At 28.8% G+C, this 19,004-nt stretch overlaps 1 protein-coding gene across 2 annotated transcripts; it reads right to left on the bottom strand.

Moving 5' to 3' along the window:
* Positions 1 to 1,269: 1,269 nt before the first annotated feature.
* On the bottom strand, positions 1,270 to 14,599 carry LOC109187236 (pathogen-related protein). Of its 2 annotated transcripts, none has more exons than XM_019337387.1 (5): positions 14,407 to 14,599; positions 13,863 to 13,995; positions 12,712 to 13,010; positions 12,225 to 12,314; positions 1,270 to 1,524 (listed from the first exon to the last, which is right to left on the bottom strand). In XM_019337387.1, the coding sequence occupies exons 1-5, from the start codon at positions 14,563 to 14,565 to the stop codon at positions 1,498 to 1,500; spliced, it is 708 nt and encodes a 235-aa protein (XP_019192932.1). In that variant the 5' UTR covers positions 14,566 to 14,599; the 3' UTR covers positions 1,270 to 1,497. The 2 variants fall into 2 exon arrangements, with proteins under 2 accessions (XP_019192932.1, XP_019192933.1); XM_019337388.1 differs by lacking the exons at positions 12,225 to 12,314; positions 12,712 to 13,010; positions 13,863 to 13,995 and adding exons at positions 2,001 to 2,299; positions 3,758 to 3,890; positions 4,217 to 4,319 and having other exon boundaries at positions 1,270 to 1,614; positions 14,516 to 14,599.
* Between the last annotated feature and the right edge of the window lie 4,405 nt (positions 14,600 to 19,004).

Genomic DNA, 19,004 nt, shown 5'->3' with positions numbered 1-19,004 from the left:
ATACCCCATCATCTGTATCCAAGTAAAAATCATAATTTGGGGGTTCAGTTTCTTGTGAATGATGATTTAAAAGAATCATCTCCCATTTTTGTATCTCACGTGTGGAGTACAAGGTTGTCTTGTTTTCATCTCTATCTTGACTTTATTACCAAGTTATAGGACTAGTATTTATTTCCCATTTATTAGGGAAAAGTCTGGTTTAAAACAGTTGGAATCAACTACTTTAATCCAAAAGAATTTTAGTATTACTAGTGTGATTGTTTGTTATAAGATAATTGACCCAAAAGTGGAGTTTAGCTCGTTTAAAATATCACCCTTTAGAGGTTTTTTTTTTTTTTTTTTTTTTTTTTTTTTTTTTTTTAAAGCTATTTTAGAGGTATTTTAAAACATGATAATTGAAGTTCAATATGATTCTCATACTTGAAAAGCGTGATCTGATCACTCTTTGTAAAATTTGCAATAATATGTTGGATCAGTATGTGTGCATATTGTTACATGTATTCAACACGTTCTTATTTTTTAACTTAAATTTATTTTTCTTTATTTTCTAAATTAATGTATAAAAAAATTCGTTAAAAAAAAAAATCTAATTAAGATTTTTCAAGGAATACTATATTGATATTTTTTTTAAAAAAGAAACTATAAGTATATAAAATTATTACTTTAATGTAATATTTATATGCATTAAATTTTGTTTATTTAAATATATAAAAAGAATATTATGAACATACTACAGAGATAGATATTATGCATGTACCAGTAGTTTAGTATTTATATACATTAAGGACAAATATTATAAATATAGTACATGCATGATAAATGTTATCAAACATGGACATATAATATAATTTTCTTTACATTAAACTTTGTTTTAGGACCATATAGGAGGAATAGTATGGAACCTACTAAAAAGTGAATTCAATTAGATGTAATGTACATGTAATTTAGTGTTTATATACATCAAGGTTTAAATTTATGGCCATAGAGAAAATATTATGACATAGCACATGATGAATGTTATTAAACATACGTCTACAATGTAATAATATTTATATACATTAAGCCTTGTTTTTGTAAATATACAAAAGAACATTATGACCCTGCAATAGATTAATATAATGTAAGTATATATGATGTACATTCAATTTTAGTGTTTATATACATTAAGATTTATGTTTATGGAGATATAGAACAAATATTATGAACATAATACAGAATAATATTATATTATTAGACATGACTCACTAATTAACATTTAACATAAAATCATATTATTTTAGATAAAATCCACCATAATACAAAGTTAAACCTAAACCACAATATAATTTGCCATTATTCATATATAATAATTCAAAGTGTTGGCCGCCATCTTGCTATCCTAAGCCGTAAAATCAACATTTTGAATTAAGTTATTAGGGCAATATAATTCATAACATTTTAACAGAAACCTAATTAAACAGATCGAGCTGGGTGGATAAGAAATTTGATGGTGCTCTTTTATTTCTGGAAGGGGCAATGCTTAATGTTGGAATCTGTTCCTTTGAGAAGCCCACCAAAAAGCTCTGCTGGGTCATAGTATATCTCTACTTCCTCAGCCCTCAGAGATTCATCAACCTGTAAATTAAACATCATAATCATATTCAGAGTACAACTTTGTAAAAGTTAGGGTCCACTCATACTGATGTGGAGCGACAACATATGGAGTCTACCTATATTAAAATCAGTAAACTGAAGAAGATAAGAATCATGTCTATACATAGAACATAATAGTCTATTAGGTGGGAGGACTAGTGTCTGGTTGTTGAGCATATACCCATTAATGTGCAATCAAACTATCAGCTTAGTCTTTTAGTTGAGATGAAGCACATGCTTCAATTCTGGTGACTTCACAAAGAATCTATTACCTTGAGTGTAATTTTCATGACTGTCTTGTTAAGATTCGATCCTATGTTCTTGTTCACAATTTATCTGTTTGGGGAAATGAGAGAGAGAGAGAGTACCTTCATGATACCAAGGCCATAAAACTGAACCAATTCTCCGGTAGGGGAATGGCCGTTGAAAGGTCCTTCAAAATAGCCCCAATGCCTGAACTTGTAGGCCACCACAGGCGGCCCTGAATACACGGCCATCACTTCCCACGCAAACCCCCGAGGAAATGCCGACCGGAACGCGTCGTGTGACGATTCAAAACTCTCCTCCTCGGATTTGTAGAACTTGAACTGTTCCGGCAACGAAGTCTTCAACAGTGCATTGTAACTCCCCACCTTTAAGGTTTCTTCAGCTGACAATCCCTCCCTCCCTATAATTAATAAATAAATAAATAAAAGGAAGAGAAATTAGTTTGATGATGTCTGTCGGGAATTCTGTACTTTACGAATATGAATTTTGTACCTTGTCGATCCAAAGTCTATAATGATATATGGACACTGGTATATGATATAAATTGGCGAGTTGATGAGGGTAGACATGATCACATGAATCATGTGGATGGGTGTGATTATTTATTTAATTTGTTTGTGGTGAGAGTAAACATATATATGATTCTGTTATGGAGTAACATCTTAACCAATTCAACTATTTTTAAATGGACTGATATATATATATATATATATATATATATATATATATATATATATCTTAATCCACTACTATTTATCATGCATGCCATTCACAAATTTTTCTTACCTTTTTCATACTTTACTCTCATGTTCTAATGAGATGTTTGATAAATAAATAGCTGAATAGTCAATTTTTAAGAAAATTTTTATGTCTTTTTCAAAATTATGACATTAATAATAATAATCATAAATAAATAAATAAAAATAAAACTAAAAATAGTTTTACATAATTTTTTAAAAAATAGATTTATATCTTTATAAGTCATTTTAGATATGTTACTAATTAATACTATGTTCCCACCGTTTTACCAAAAAGATACATTTTATGGCAATACACTTAGACTTTTATATAATGCACTTATATGCTGATTTAGTTTTAAAAAATCATGGAATTGTCACAATGTAAATTTGAACTGTTTAACTACTTGATTTAAATAATCTATTTTACTTTATATATATATATATATATATATATATATATATATATATATATATATATATATATATATTCCCACATAATCTATATAGTTTAGGGTTTGAATCCAGCCTACCAAATGATTATGTATTTGATCTTTTGGTGAGCACTAATTTACAAGTATTTGGGGCCTATTATAGGCACATATTGAAATTTACCTTCTTCACAAGTTTTAACTGGAGTAAGGGCATCCTCATTAGTAGGAATTTTGGTGTGAGTTTTGAAGAATTTCTGTAAGTGTGATTAGGAAAGAAAAAATGATAAAAAAAAAGTGAAAAAAAAAACAAATACTGCTTTTTTTTTTTAAATAATAATAATAATAATAATAAAGACTATCATTAATGCCCTCGTGCACTGCACTCGCCCGAAAGGGGCCATTTGTAGTCTTCACCCGTTCTTTTCTGGGAAATTATTAAAATGGGTGGGTCCCACTTTTTCTGTAAAATCTCCACATTTGCAGTACCAACTCTAATATTCTCTCTCCTCATTATTATCTTTTCATGTTGGCAATTTTCTCTTAAAATCTGTGCATAGTCTCCTTATTGGAGAGGTCCTTAATTAGTTTCTTAATTAGTTTGGAGTTGAGACTTTTAGAATTCACATACGGATATTTCCGATGTATGCTTGCTAGCTAGGATATGAATATATGATGTTACATACATACCATTAACGAAGAGCTTGAATTTTTCAGGATTGATGGTCCTGAAGTCTTGTATGCGAGTTTTATGAGACAGCTCCATTTCCCAGGACTTTACAGCATTTTGTACCTTCTCTTCTAAGGATCCTTCTGGCCATACCTACAAATTAAAATTAATAACCAAAACGCCGGCCGGCCATCATCATCTTCTTCAACTCTTTTTTGTGACTAACATATAATTAGTGTGACAAAAATCCCACCTAAACATCGATTAATCGATACTAGACCCTCAGTGGTCTAGCTAGTAGGTTGGCCAGCTAACCGGCCTAGTTTGCCGCTTAAGCGCCGCCTAAACACTGACTAGGCGGCCTAAATTTGCCGCTTAAGCGTCGCCTAGACACTGACTAGGCACCGGCTAGGCGCCCAATTTTTTCAACACATATATATACATGCAAGTGATACAACTAACGTAGTACTACGTAGTACCTGGGTTCTGCCCTGTTCAAAGAGCTCGTTAACGGCGTCGAAAATGGGAGCGCGGCCGTGCCTCCACTGGATGTCTCCTCCCGCTTCGTCGTGAAGGAAGGACCTGTACTTATCGCCTACTCCTTGCTCCGCCGCTCCACCAGCTGCCATTGATCCTCACCCACGACGTTATCTCTACTTTCTCCGCTCCTACAATATAATATGATGGTGTACGAGGAAGCTTAATTGGCCTCACATACTACATTGGGTTTTATAGGCGGTGGCCTTCATGGCGATTCCCCGTCCCAATACTCAATCCACACGTCAGATTCTTAATTGAAATTTGAAATACATAATATTTAGGGCTCGTTGGAATTGTAAGGAATAACGAGTATAAAAATTTACAAACCACGAACCTACTTGGGTTATGCCATTGATAGTTGCAGGACTATTATATCGACTTTTGATTATTGTTTTCTTCATTATATTCCTAGATTAGAAAATTATTTAGCTCATACTTTAGCATCTACTGCTTTTACTCATTCGACTTTTATGTACTGGGACTCAGATACACCAGCTTCTATTTCTGCATACTTTGAATAAAATGCCGTACAGGCTCCTTTAAAAAAAAAAAACGAGTATAAAAATTTATATGTCTCTACAAAGGCTCTGTTTGACAGAACTTGTTTAGCATAACTTATTTAGGAGCTTATAACTTATTTTAAGTTAATAATAAGCTATAAGCTCTGTTTGATAATGTTCCCAAAATAAGCTCATACCTTAAAATAAGAGCTTATTTTAGAACACTACCTTAGGTAGCGTTTCAATATAAGCTCCTAGCTTCCTAACTTTTTTTTACCATCTTTATCCTTATTATTTTAAAGAAATGACAAAATTTATTCTTCCCAATTAAAATCATTTTCTCTTCTCATTTATTCGCAACTTTCACCGCAAATATTATTATTATTATTATTATTATTATTATTATTATTATTATTATTATTATTATTATTATTATTATTATTATTATTATTATTGCAACAATATTGCTACTTCATTATGAGATGCTAGATTATGATTATGTCAATAGTTTTATTTCAAAATGTTAATTTTTTTAAAGACAAAATGTTAAATTTTAATATGTAAATAAACTAATTTAAATTTAATGAAGGTGTCCTTTTTAGTCTTTTTACATTTATCAGCTTATCAAAAAGTTAAGTTTACCAAACACTTTCAATCATAACAGCTAGCTTAACAGCTCTTCAGTTTTCAGCTCCGAGCTTATAGCTTTCAGCTCCTATCTTATAACTTTTCAGCTAGGTTTGCCAAACAAGGCCAAATTAATAAGAGTAATATAATTAAAAAAGAAAACAAAGGTAAAATAGGCAATTCATAACACTTTTTCTTCTCATCTTCCATGGAAAACAAAATCCTTGGTCCAATCAAGGATTTTGTTTTCCTCAAATTTGAGGAATTCATTTTCCAAAAGAATTCCATGAACCAAACACCAAGAAACAACATTTTCCTCCACTTTAAGAAATATATTTTCCATGAACCAAACATCCCCTTAGAGTGTGGGAGTGAATTGAAATAGCGTGAATATAATATAATTTATTTTAATTGATAAAATATAATATATACTCCGTAATTTGATAAATCTTAATTAAGAGATGGCATGGATCCATGTATAATAACTATAATCTATTATATTAATGCAATTAATAAAAACTCGGTGACTAATTAAGATACTTATATTTTAACTCGTTCACACTCAACAATAAGGATATGATGGACTTCCAAATGTCATATATATATATATATATATACTAGTTTTTCTACGCGCTTTGCGCGAATAGGATAGTGCCAATACTTTTTTTTTAAATAAGTATTTCAATGTAATATTATATAGAAAATGTTCATGCATAGGTAAATAAATGTTGAATTTGTTTATTTAAATCGGTAATTTAAAGTATATAAATGTAATATAATATATGAGAGATTGATTATATATAACTGTCACAAAATAAATGTTTGCAACTTTGTAATAACGCTAATCTAAGTACTAAGTCTAAAAGCGATAGTCTAAATAAATACTATTTTTTGTTTAAATTTTTCTATTTCTCTTTTAGGTAGCATTGTTATTGTTTTCATCTTCAGTACATATCTTTTTTTTCTTCTTCTTCTTTTTTTTCTCTTTTTTTTTTTGTGTTATTGGTAGTGTGTCATGTGCAATTGGGTTATTGGTAGTATCATAGAGGGATTCATCACGCAATGAGATTATGGTGTATAAAGTTTTAGATTTGTCTTATTGTGTATATGAGCACGTATATGACTAAGATCTTAGTTGTGCTATAAACTATTTATCTTACAAGCACATGTTGATATTTGGTAGTGGTAGTTTTTCCCTACATGTTTCATGTGTTGTGAGACATCTAATTCTAAATTAATTAAATGCATATGTATTGTTTTTTGTTGTAGCTACTAATTTATTTTTTAATCTATACTATATATAAAACAAAATCCTTAAATTTTAACTTCCCGCCCAATCCCTAAAAAATCTCTCTTCCTAATAAAATATATTGATTTCTACTTTTCCATTCGTACAATAATTCTGCGTTAAAATTCTATTCTAATATTATAAAATAGTGTAATACAATCTATACTATATATAAAAACAAAATCGTGAAATTTTAACTTTCCCGCCCAATTCCTAAAAAATCTCTCTTCCTAATAAAATATATTGATTCAACTTTCCCATCCGTACAATAATTCTGCGTTAAAATTCTATTCTAATATTATAAAATAGTGTAATACAATCTATATCTATACTATATATAAAAACAAAATCCTGAAATTTTAACTTTCCCGCCCAATTCCTAAAAAATCTCTCTTCCTAATAAAATATATTGATTTCTACTTTCCCGTACAATAATTCTGAGTTAAAATTCTATTCTAATATTATAAAATAGTATAATACAATCTATACTATATATAAAAACAAAATCCTGAAATTTTAACTTTCCGCCCAATTCCTAAAAAATCTCTCTTCCAAATAAAATATATTGATTTCTACTTTTCTATTCGTACAATAATTCTGCGTTAAAATTCTATTCTTATATTATAAAATAGTGTAATACAATCTATACTATATATAAAAACAAAATTCTGAAATTTTAACTTTCCGCCCAATTCCTAAAAAATCTCTCTTCCTAATAAAATATATTGATTTCTAATTTCCTATTAGTACAATAATTCTGCGTTAAAATTCTATTCTAATATTATAAAATAGTGTAATACAATCTATACTATATATAAAAACAAAATCCTGAAATTTTAACTTTCCGCCCTATTCCTAAAAAATCTTTCTTCCTAATAGAATATATTGATTTCTACTTTCCCATTCGTACAATAATTCTGCGTTAAAATTCTATTCTAATATTATAAAATAGTGTAATACAATCTATACTATATATAAAAACAAAATCATGAAATTTTTACTTCCCGCCCAATTCCTAAAAAATCTCACTTCCTAATAGAATATATTGATTTCTACTTTCCCATTCGTACAATAATTCTGCGTTAAAATTCTATTCTAATATTATAAAATAGTGTAATACAATCTATTCTATATATAAAAACAAAATCCTGAAATTTTAACTTTACCGTCTAATTCCTAAAAAATCCCTCTTCCTAATAAAATATATTGATTTCAACTTTCCCATCCGTACAATAATTCTGCGTTAAAATTCTATTCTAATATTATAAAATAGTGTAATACAATCTATATCTATACTATATATAAAAACAAAATCCTGAAATTTTAACTTCCCGCCCAATTCCTAAAAAATCTCTCTTCCTAATAAAATATATTGATTTCTACTTTCCCATTCGTACAATTATTCTGAGTTAAAATTCTATTCTAATATTATAAAATAGTGTAATACAATCTATACTTCTATACTATATATAAAAACAAAATCCTGAAATTTTAACTTCCCGCCCAATTCCTAAAAAAATCTCTCTTCCTAATAAAATATATTGATTTTTACTTTTCCATTCGTACAATAATTCTGCGTTAAAATTCTATTCTAATATTATAAAATAGTGTAATACAATCTATACTATATATAAAAACAAAATCTTGAAATTTTAACTTTCCCGCCCAATTCCTAAAAAATCTCTCTTCCTAATAAAATATATTGATTTCAACTTTCCCATCCGTACAATAATTCTGCGTTAAAATTCTATTCTTATATTATAAAATAGTGTAATACAATCTATACTATATATAAAAACAAAATCCTGAAATTTTAACTTCCCGCCCAATTCCTAAAAAATCTCTCTTCCTAATAAAATATATTGATTTCTAATTTCCTATTCGTACAATAATTCTGCGTTAAAATTCTATTCTAATATTATAAAATAGTGTAATACAATCTATACTATATATAAAAACAAAATCATGAAATTTTTACTTCCCGCCCAATTCCTAAAAAATCTCACTTCCTAATAGAATATATTGATTTCTACTTTCCCATTCGTACAATAATTCTGCGTTAAAATTCTATTCTAATATTATAAAATAGTGTAATACAATCTATTCTATATATAAAAACAAAAGTTCGGCAAGGCATATCTTTTTACTCCGTTCTCCGTTTTGGACAAATGTTTTTTTGAAATCGCGTATTTTTTCGAGATCTATCCACTGCAAACTGCCGTAGGCGGTTTGGCCCACCAATTTCTAAAAAAAGTACTTTATTAAAGAGTTTCTAAGAAAAAACTATGAGAACCTTATGTTTTATTAATGAATTTTTAAAATTTTTAATTAAACAATTGTCTCGTGCATTATTTAATAATCTTTCTTTATAATTGGTCAAATTATTTAATTATGGTAAATTTGGGAATAATTAATGATGGTAATAGAAATCCTAGAAGAATATAGAATTAAACAATATTTAATTATTGTTATATTATTATTGTGACTCACGGTATTTCTGTCTTTTTATGTTCTAATCCTTGTATTTCTCCATCCATTGGTCACTGTTACATCCATTTCTTCAAACTGAGATTATCCGCTTCAGTCCTTTCTCACATTAAGAAACCATCTTCACCCAACTAACAATCACAAATTTTACATTTGACATCAATCTCAAGATAATGGAAACAAGTGCAGTTGGAATAGAAAGGGCGTTAGTCCATGCCTGTGGAAATTTTGTCGAGCATACAACATAACTAGCAAAGTCAGGAATATCACCCAACCCCTCCCTTAACCTTTCTGCATCAACTATAATAGGTATGCCCCTACTCTTTGCCTCCTGCGCTACAATCAAAGCAGTCTCATGCAGCCTTCCATCTAAGTAGACAATATTTACTCCAAGCGCTGAAGACAATTTTGATTTGGGTATGTAGACCCTCAGATATCATGGGTGGATATCCTGGATTGAAAATGCACGTGCGAGTTTTTTTTTTTTTTTGGTTGTCAACAATGACATATGTGAATGATGAGTTTCCTCCTTTGGACACCACCATAAAAGATGTATCAACACCATCCATTTCAAGCTCATCAAGTATTCTTTCGCCATGCGAGTCATCAGCAACCTTAGATATGATCCTTGGATTAAGACCAAGACGAATTTTATCATCCGGGTTTTATCAAAGCATTGCCAGTGTTACCACCTCCTTGAACCTCAAAGCTGGTGCTCCGAATTTTATCATCCGGGTTGGGGAATGAAGCTACAACCGCTAGGAAGTCAAAACCGGCCATTCCAACACCTCAGACAATGCGATTTTTGGGGAGCGGCGGATTCCACATTTTCAGCTTGAAACTTCAATGATTTTCAGGTAGAATAACAGAGTTTTTGAGGTTGTGCACCAAGTAGTTGTGGTCAGAGAGAGAGAGAGATGGGAAGGATATTTGTGGTTAATATGGAAGGGAGGACTTACAGGTGCAAATTCTACATCACGCCATCTACAACTACAACTGCTATTTACCATAGGAGGGTTCGCCGACCTGCTACCCTCTCTGCTTCGCCGGAATCAAAAACCACCGGTGAAGGCCCCAACCTCGCCGGATCTGTTGCTGCACCGCCAGATCTGCCTTACTGGTCCGTCGCCGGAAGGAGTTACTGCCTCGTATGCTCGCCGTCGTACCCACAACTCGCCGGAGAAGAACCTCGCTGCTACTCACTACCGACGGTTACTACTTAGCCGCCAAGTCTTGCCATCTCGCCTCACAGGAGTCACAGCAGTGCTGGTCTAAACAAGATTAGAAGAATAAGACATAAAAAGACAGAAAAGCCCTTCTAATTCACGGTCAACAAACGGCTTCATTGACGGAGGATCAAAACTGTCCAACGACCAATAATAGTGTCTACTAAGTGGCAATTTTTAGTATGGATGATGAAAAGTGTCAATGCCTCAATAAGTCTAGGACCAAAAGTGGCATTAACTCCGGAATACAATACAAGAATATTTAATTATGGTTATATTATTATTGTGCCTCACGACCATTATATACTAACAGTACTTCAAAAGAAACTAATAATAATAATAATAATAATATAATAATAATAATATAAGTGGTAATAATAATATCTAAAAGTAATTAAGTGTTAATAATAATAGTAAGAATATTAACGTAAGAGTTGTAACATAGAATAAATTGTAATAATTAATAACTATAGTCTAGGATTAAATTTGGAATTGTCAGGAAAGATAAGCGACCTCTGGTGAAATTAACTCTTAAATAATTATATATCGATTTAAATATTCTTAATATATTACAACAATTCCATTCCGTGAATCGCACGGGTGAAAATACTAGTTTAAGTAATAAGAGCAATAAAGTGAGAAAATTATGATGTGAAACCGTGTCCACCTTGCAATGTGGACAAAGGTGAACACGGTTCCAAAATTGTTCATAATTATGAACATATAGTTCTATAATTAATTAATTATGAACATAGAGTTGTGAACATAATTATGAACATATAATTCTATAATTATGAATATAGAGTTTCAATAATTGTGAATATGAAGTTAAAAAATTATGAATATATAGTTTTATAATTATGAACATATAATTTAGTAATTATGAACATAGAGTTTGTAATTGTGAATATAGAGTTCAATAATTATGAATATGAAGTTCTAAAATTATGAATATATAGCTTTATAATTATGAACATATAGTTCAGTAATTATGAATATAGAACTGTGTCCACATTACAAGGTGGACACGGTTCTACAGCATAACGATGGAATAAAGTGGCGTATATACTTTTCATCCACAGTAATGAAATCATTGATTTTTTTTTTAATTTCCATTCGTTGTTGAGACAAATTATTTTGAGAGTTTGTCAATGACAATTGTTGTCAATAGATGATGATAATAAATAATTCAAAATATATGATCACAATAGATATTAGTATAATAATATAAAAATTAACTTACAAATTCTTTAGAAGTTTTCATGCATTGATAAATGCATAATTGAAATATTAAATTTTGTTCTCAATAATCAAAAGAAGATTAATTAAACGAAAAAAAAAAAAAAACTGAACTTATTTATTATTTTTTTAATGAAAGAAAATCAAATGATTATCAAAGTTCATGATTTTTAATCATTGAATGCTATGAATTTAGTCGGGCTAATTATTTGACCAAAGTTTATGTTAAATTTTATATTTTATTTTTTAATACATTTTAACATATTTGTAGTATATGTTTAACAATTATGCTAACTCTAATTGGAATGAGGTTCGAACCTAAGACATTTCTTATAGAAATTAATGAGTAAGTTAAGAATAATAAATAGTTAACGGAATATTCCGTTAATAAAGTTTATACTAACAGAATTTAAGGTTATTTAAGGAAAGAAAATAATATAATGAAGGATAAATAAGAAAAATTATTAAAAATACTAAAATCAAAATACTATGAACCTTTCATTTTAAGAAACAAGTAGTACCCACATTTTTTTTTATTCCAGTTAAGGGCTTAACATTATTGACTCAGGCATTGCTTAATGTTGGAATCTGTTCCTTTGAGAAGCCCACCAAAAAGCTCTGCTGGGTCATAGTATATCTCTACTTCCTCGGCCCTCAGAGATTCATCAACCTGTAAATTAAACATCATAATCATATTCATAGTACAACTTTGTAAACGTTAGGGTCCACTCATACTGATGTGGATGGACAACATATGGACTCTACCTATCTTAAAAATCAGTGAACTGAAGAAGATAAGAATCATGTCTATCTACAGAACACAGCAACAATATGTACATATTCTTGTATCTAATAATTAATAATATCTTGCGTGCAGGACCTCAACATCTCGACCTAACAGATAGTGAAAGTTTAAATTATGTGATTTAATAACCCATTACGTGGGAGGATTTGTATCTGATATCTTTACAAGGAGTCTGGGTGTGACTCTCATGATTGTCAAGGTTCGATCATGTGTTCTTGTTCACAATTTATCTGTTTGGGGAGATGAGAGAGATAGAGAGTACCTTCATGATACCAAGGCCATAAAACTGAACCAATTCTCCGGTAGGAGAGTGGCCCTTGAAAGGTCCTTCAAAATAGCCCCAATGCCTGAACTTGTAGGTCACCACAGGCGGCCCTGAATACACGGCCATCACCTCCCACGCAAACCCCCGAGGAAATGCCGACCGGAACTCGTCGTGTGACGATTCAAAACTCTCCTCCTCGGATTTGTAGAACTTGAACTGTTCCGGCAACGAGGTCTTCAACAGTGCATTGTAACTCCCCACCTCTAAGGTTTCTTCAGCTGACAATCCCTCCCTCCCTATAATTAATAAATAAATAAATAAAAGGAAGAGAAATTAGTTTGATGATGTCGATCGGGAATATGTACTATAGGGTTGATGCAATCCTTATCCCATGAACCAGTTTCACAGTACAGTGTAGATCCTGGTGCATGTGTATGTGTCTTATGTTGTGAGTTTTTGTGTTTTGTGTTATGAAATAGTGTACCTTGAAAGAGTATGAATTTTGTAAGTGAAACAAATTAATAGTTGTGTCTTATATTATGAATCTTTACGTCTTGTATTATGAAATTTTGTGACTATGTATCTAAATTATATTTAAAAAAAAAAAAAAAATATATATATATATATATATATATATATATATATATATATATATATATATATATATATATATATAACATGTATATATGTCTTGTATTGTAATTTTTTGTATCTTATGTTATAAAATTTTGTACTTTACGAAGAATTTTATACCTCGCCCATCCAAGGTCCATAATGTTGGTCCATGATATAAATTGTCGAGTTGATGAGGGTAGACATGATCACATGAATCATGTGGGTGTGACTATTTATTTAATTTGTTTGTGGTGAGAGTGAACATATGATCTGTTATGTTGTAACATCTTCACCAACTATATTTTTAAATGGACTGATATATATCTAAATCCACTACTATTTATCATGCATGCCAATCACAATTTTTTTCTTACCTTTTTCATACTTCACTCTCATGTTGTTATAATGAGGTGTTTGATAAATTGTTGAATAGTCAATTTTTAAGAAAAATTCTATGATGCCTTTTTCAAAATTATGGATAAATAGTTGAATAGTCATTTTTTAAGAAAAAATCTAAGATGCTGCATACATACCATTAACGAAGAGCTTGAATTTTTCAGGATTAATGGTCCTGAAGTCTTGAATGCGAGTTTTATGAGACAGCTCCATTTCCCAGGACTTCACAGCATTTTGTACTGTCTCTTCCAAGGATCCTTCTGGCCATACCTACAAATTAAACTTAATAACCAATTCAAAACGCCGGCCATCATACCCGCCTCGGCACGAGCTCGGCTGGAGGTCGGTCCGGGCCCGGCAACCGACCTCGGCCGCGTTGTTCGGTTTTCGGATCGGACGCGGTAAAGGCGGGGATAACTGTTTATCTCGATTTAGGATGACAGTTAGGAGATCATGACTTGTATAAAAGGCCCTTTTCAATTAAGACACATTTTACTTACATACTTTCTCCTAAACAAATCATTATAATAGCCTACTTATCACATATAATACGGTCTTCACGGCCTTTTACTAAGTCGTTCTATTTATTTCCGAGTTTAATAATTCGTGCCACCCTGAATTAATTAAATCCATCACACATATATACATGCAAGTGATGATACAACCTAGTACTATACGTACCTGGGTTCTGCCTTGCTCAAAGAGCTCGTTAACGGCGTCGAAAGTGGGAGCGCCGCCGTGCCTCCACTGGATGTTTCCTCCTCCACCGTCTTCTTCATGAAGGAAGGACCTGTACTTATCGCTCGCCCTTTTAACGCCGACTTCTTTCTCCGCCGCCATTGATCTTTAGTTTCTCCGGTCCTAGAATATAATATGATGGTGTACGAGGAAGCTTAATTAGCCTCGTAGTGGGTTTTATAGGCGGTGGCCTGGAATCTGGATGACGACTTCCCCGTCCCAATAGTCAATCCACACGTCAGATTGTTCATGGAAATTTGATATACATAGTATTTAGAGGGTGCGAGTGAAATAGCGTGAATATATATATAATCTATTATATTAATACAATTAATAAAAAACGACGGCTAATTAAGAGAGACATGGATCCATAATAGCGCGTGAATATAATGTAATTTAGTTAAATTGATAAAATATACTCTGGCAATTTGATAAATCTTAATTAAGAGATGGCATGGATCCATGTATAATAACTATAATCTATTATATTAATACAATTAATAAAAAACCGTCTGCTAATTAAGATACTTATTTTAACGGGTTCACACTCAACCGCAAGAATGGACTTTCAAATGTCATATAAAAATATTTTAAAACGTTATTTACCTCTCTATTATTATGTCGGGCCGAGTTGTGGGGCCTTAGGATATGAAATTTAGTCTTTTATGGAAAAAATCAATATTTTAAAACGTTATTTATTCATATTAAATTCAATACCATTTAATATTTGCTCATATACTATAATTATTAATATAATTTTCGTTATATATTTAGCAATTACATATCTTGTGCCATTTTTTTAAAAAGATTCCGTGTCATTTTTAATCAAGTATTAATTATCATGTCGTTTTTCAATTGGCCTAATTTTCATATATGTCATTTTTATTCTCAGTCAATAATTCTTTTTTAATACATGTTAATTAGTTAATTAGTAATAACAGATTTTTTTAAAAAAATATTTTCAATAATATATTTCGTGCCATTTTCAATCAAGTATTAATTATCATTTTTTTTTCAATTAGCCTAATTTTCATTCTATTTTCATTCTCAATCAAGATACGTTTCTAATACATGTTAATTAGTTAATTATTAATAACATATTTTTTTAAAAATATTTTCAGTAATATATTCTGTGCCATTTTAATCAAGTATTAATTATCATTTCTTGTTTTCGAAAAAAGAAATATATCATTTCCTTTTCCAACCATGACATTTTTATTGTCATTCAATGATTTTTTTTTTTGATACATATTAATTAGTTAATTATTTATAACCGATTTTTTTTTTTATATTTCTAGTAAATTATTAATAACAAATACCTTTTTCAATGTACATATACAATAGTTAATCCGTTTCATTTCCTATATAGTTAATATGGGGATCTTTTTTTTTTCTTAAAATATATTATATCATAATTTATGTATTCCGTGTCATTTTTAATCTCAGTCAATTATTTCTTCAATTAACAAATACATTTTCCAGTTGTGCTAATTTCCATGTCATTTCTATTCTTAGTCAAATATTATTTTAATACATATCAATTAGTTTATACTATAAATATTAATATAATGCCGATATAGAGTTAGAATTTATATATTCCATGTCATTTCAATCAAATATTTATTATTATTTTTTCTAATTGGACTAATTTTCATTCCATTTTTATTTTCGATTAATAATTCTTTTTTATTACATATTAGTTAGTTATTTATTAATAACATATTTCTTTATTTCCAGTAATATATTCTGATCCATTTTAATCAATTATTAATTATCATTTCTTTTTTCAATTGACCTAATTTTCATGTCATTTTTATTACCAGCCAATAATTCTTTTTTAATACATATTAATTATATAATTATTAATATAATTTTTTTTATTTCCAGTAAATTATTAATAACAGATACATTTTTCCAATTCACATATACTATTGTTAACCTGTTTCCTTTTCGACATTGTTAGTTTGGAGATATTTTTTTAAAAAATATTATACCATAATTTGTATATTTCGTGTCATTTTTAATCTCAGTCAATTATTTTTTCAATTAACAGATTTCTTTTTCAATTTACATATACTATTGTTTGGGCGGACTTGCTATTTTTTTGTCATTTGAGTCAATTTGGGATTATTTTTATTTTTTAATTAAGTATTAATAATCATTTCCTTTTCCAATTAGCCTAATTTTCATGTCATTTGTATTCTAAGTCAAATATTGTTTTTAATACATATCAATTAATTTATACTATAATTATTAATATAATTGTCATTATATATTTAGAAATTATATATCTCGTGCCATTTTTTAAAAGGATTCTGTGTCATTTTTAATCAAATAGTAATTATCATGTCGTTTTCAATTGGCTTAATTTCCATATATGTCATTTTTATTTTTAGTCAATGATTCTTTTTTAATAAATATTAATTAGTTAATTAGTAATAACATTTTTTAAAAATATTTTCAGTAATATATTTCGTGCCATTTTCAATAAAGTATTAATTATCATTTCTTTTTCCAATTAGCATACTTTTCATTCCATTTTCATTCTCAATCAATGATACTTTTCTAATACATATTAATTAGTTAATTATTAATAACATATTTTTTTTATATATATATTTCCAGTAATATATTCTGTGTCATTTTTAATCAAGTATTAATTATCATTTTCTTTTTCAACCATGTCATTTTTATTCTCATTCAATGATTCTTTGTGTGTGTGTGTGTATATATATATATATATATATATATATATATATATATATATATATATATATATATATATATATATATTATAACTGATTTTTTTTTAAAATATTTCATCACATTATATTAGTTGGCAATATTTGGAGTTTTTAAACTTTGCATTGGTTTTATTTTAGATTATCTAGTTTTAATATTAACTTTAAAACTATGTATTAATGTTTGTTTAAATTATATATCTAGACTATTTTATTTTATTTTTTAATTATTAGCTCTTTGAATTAGGTTTAAATTAAATTTCATTTTTTAAAAAATTCCACAAGCTGGCACTCTAGGTCTCTGGCCTTGGTAAGGGCATGCTAGCATTTTATAGTCCCACCAATTGGCGAGCTTTGGTTAACCTTGCCTCGTCAAGCTGCTTTGCTAGTATATACTAAATTAAATATGCTACATTATCAATATATATCATGTTAATTTTCTTTCCATATCATTATATATTTTATAAAAAAGAATCATAAAATGTTATCAATAATAATTGAATCCAAGTTATTTCTATAATAAACAATTCTTTTTCCACTACACCCTCAACTTGTTAATTTTATATCTATAAATTGATTGACGCTACCACAAATAAATACACATTTCATCTATAATCTGTGTACACTAGTGTGCACAGAACCATGTAGATGCCAGTAAAATTAAATTACCAACTTTTGAATAGGAAATTATTAGGGTCCAATTGCATTATTTTTTTTATTTAGAGGGCCTCATTAATATTTTTTCTAGTTAGGAGACTTAATTGTTATTTTGATGAATTTAGGAAGCCTAATTTGACAATTTTTTTAATTGAAATTTGGAATTGATTGTGAAAAATGGGTACCAGTAAACATGTTTGCTAAATTGGAAAATAAAAAATAGAGAACGAAAAACTAAAAAAGAATTAAAAAAATTAAAGAAAATAGAGAATGAAAATTTTAGGTAAACAAGCCTGCCTGTCATTTTTAATGGAAATTAATAAACGTATAAATTTAATTAGTTCTAAATTTATAAAATATGAAGTTATGAAATATTTGAAATCTGATTACTTTTTATTTCATTTTTGAACAAAAAGCAATGGAGTAATAAAAAGTATTGAAAATGTTTTCAAAAACATTAATGAATAATAATTTATTATTTTTTGAGTACTAGTGACTCTGTTACAATGCCATATCGCCTTCACTGAGCCTCAAATCCACAACCTCCAATATGAGAGAATAATTTGGTGCCAATTAACTACTATGTAGTGTGATGACACATCTATTACCATTCCAAATGGATGATCACATGATTGATTGAATTTTTGTGGTGGGACATTGATTCTTTGGGTTAAAAAAGATTAATAAAGTATAGGACGGATACTAAAATATAAAGAATCATGTGTTTAAAAAAAAAAAAAAAAAAAAAAAAAAAAAAAAAAAAAAAAAAAAAAAAACCTATTCCATATTTTTTTTCTCAAATCAACTCTTCATTCTTTGTTTATGTTCTTTAACAAATCTTTATAATTTTTAAATTTGACATATTGTATTTAATAAATTTGTTATATATTTTTATTTTTTGAAAGGAATTTGTTATATATTTTTAAATACATCAATTTTATTATTTAATAATAAATTAAATATTACAAAAAAAATCAATTGTTATATGTGTATATTATATAAAATGTAACAAATAAAGTATATTATATAAAATGAGATGAATAAAGTAATAATGTTAAACAATGATTGTAGTGATGAGAATATGTACATAATTAATGAAAAACATCTTTTTGATGTCAAAGCAATTTAATTTTGGTTTACAAA

This window comes from Ipomoea nil, unplaced genomic scaffold (genome assembly GCF_001879475.1).
Source record: "Ipomoea nil cultivar Tokyo-kokei standard unplaced genomic scaffold, Asagao_1.1 scaffold1421, whole genome shotgun sequence".
In the NCBI taxonomy this organism is placed as follows: domain Eukaryota; kingdom Viridiplantae; phylum Streptophyta; class Magnoliopsida; order Solanales; family Convolvulaceae; genus Ipomoea; species Ipomoea nil.
The sequence above is the reverse complement of the archived record's forward strand: the minus strand, read 5'-3'. Positions and strand labels throughout refer to the sequence as shown.

Excerpts from the sequence above, each read along its gene's own strand:
- LOC109187236 (XM_019337387.1), bottom strand. The coding sequence starts at position 14,565 with ATGGCGGCGGAGAAAGAAGTCGGCGTTAAAAGGGCGAGCGATAAGTAC. Across the intron at positions 13,996-14,406 it reads TTGAGCAAGGCAGAACCCAG|GTATGGCCAGAAGGATCCTT; the intron begins GTACGTATAGTA and ends TTTAATTTGTAG. Across the intron at positions 12,315-12,711 it reads ATGGCCTTGGTATCATGAAG|GTTGATGAATCTCTGAGGGC; the intron begins GTACTCTCTATC and ends TTTAATTTACAG.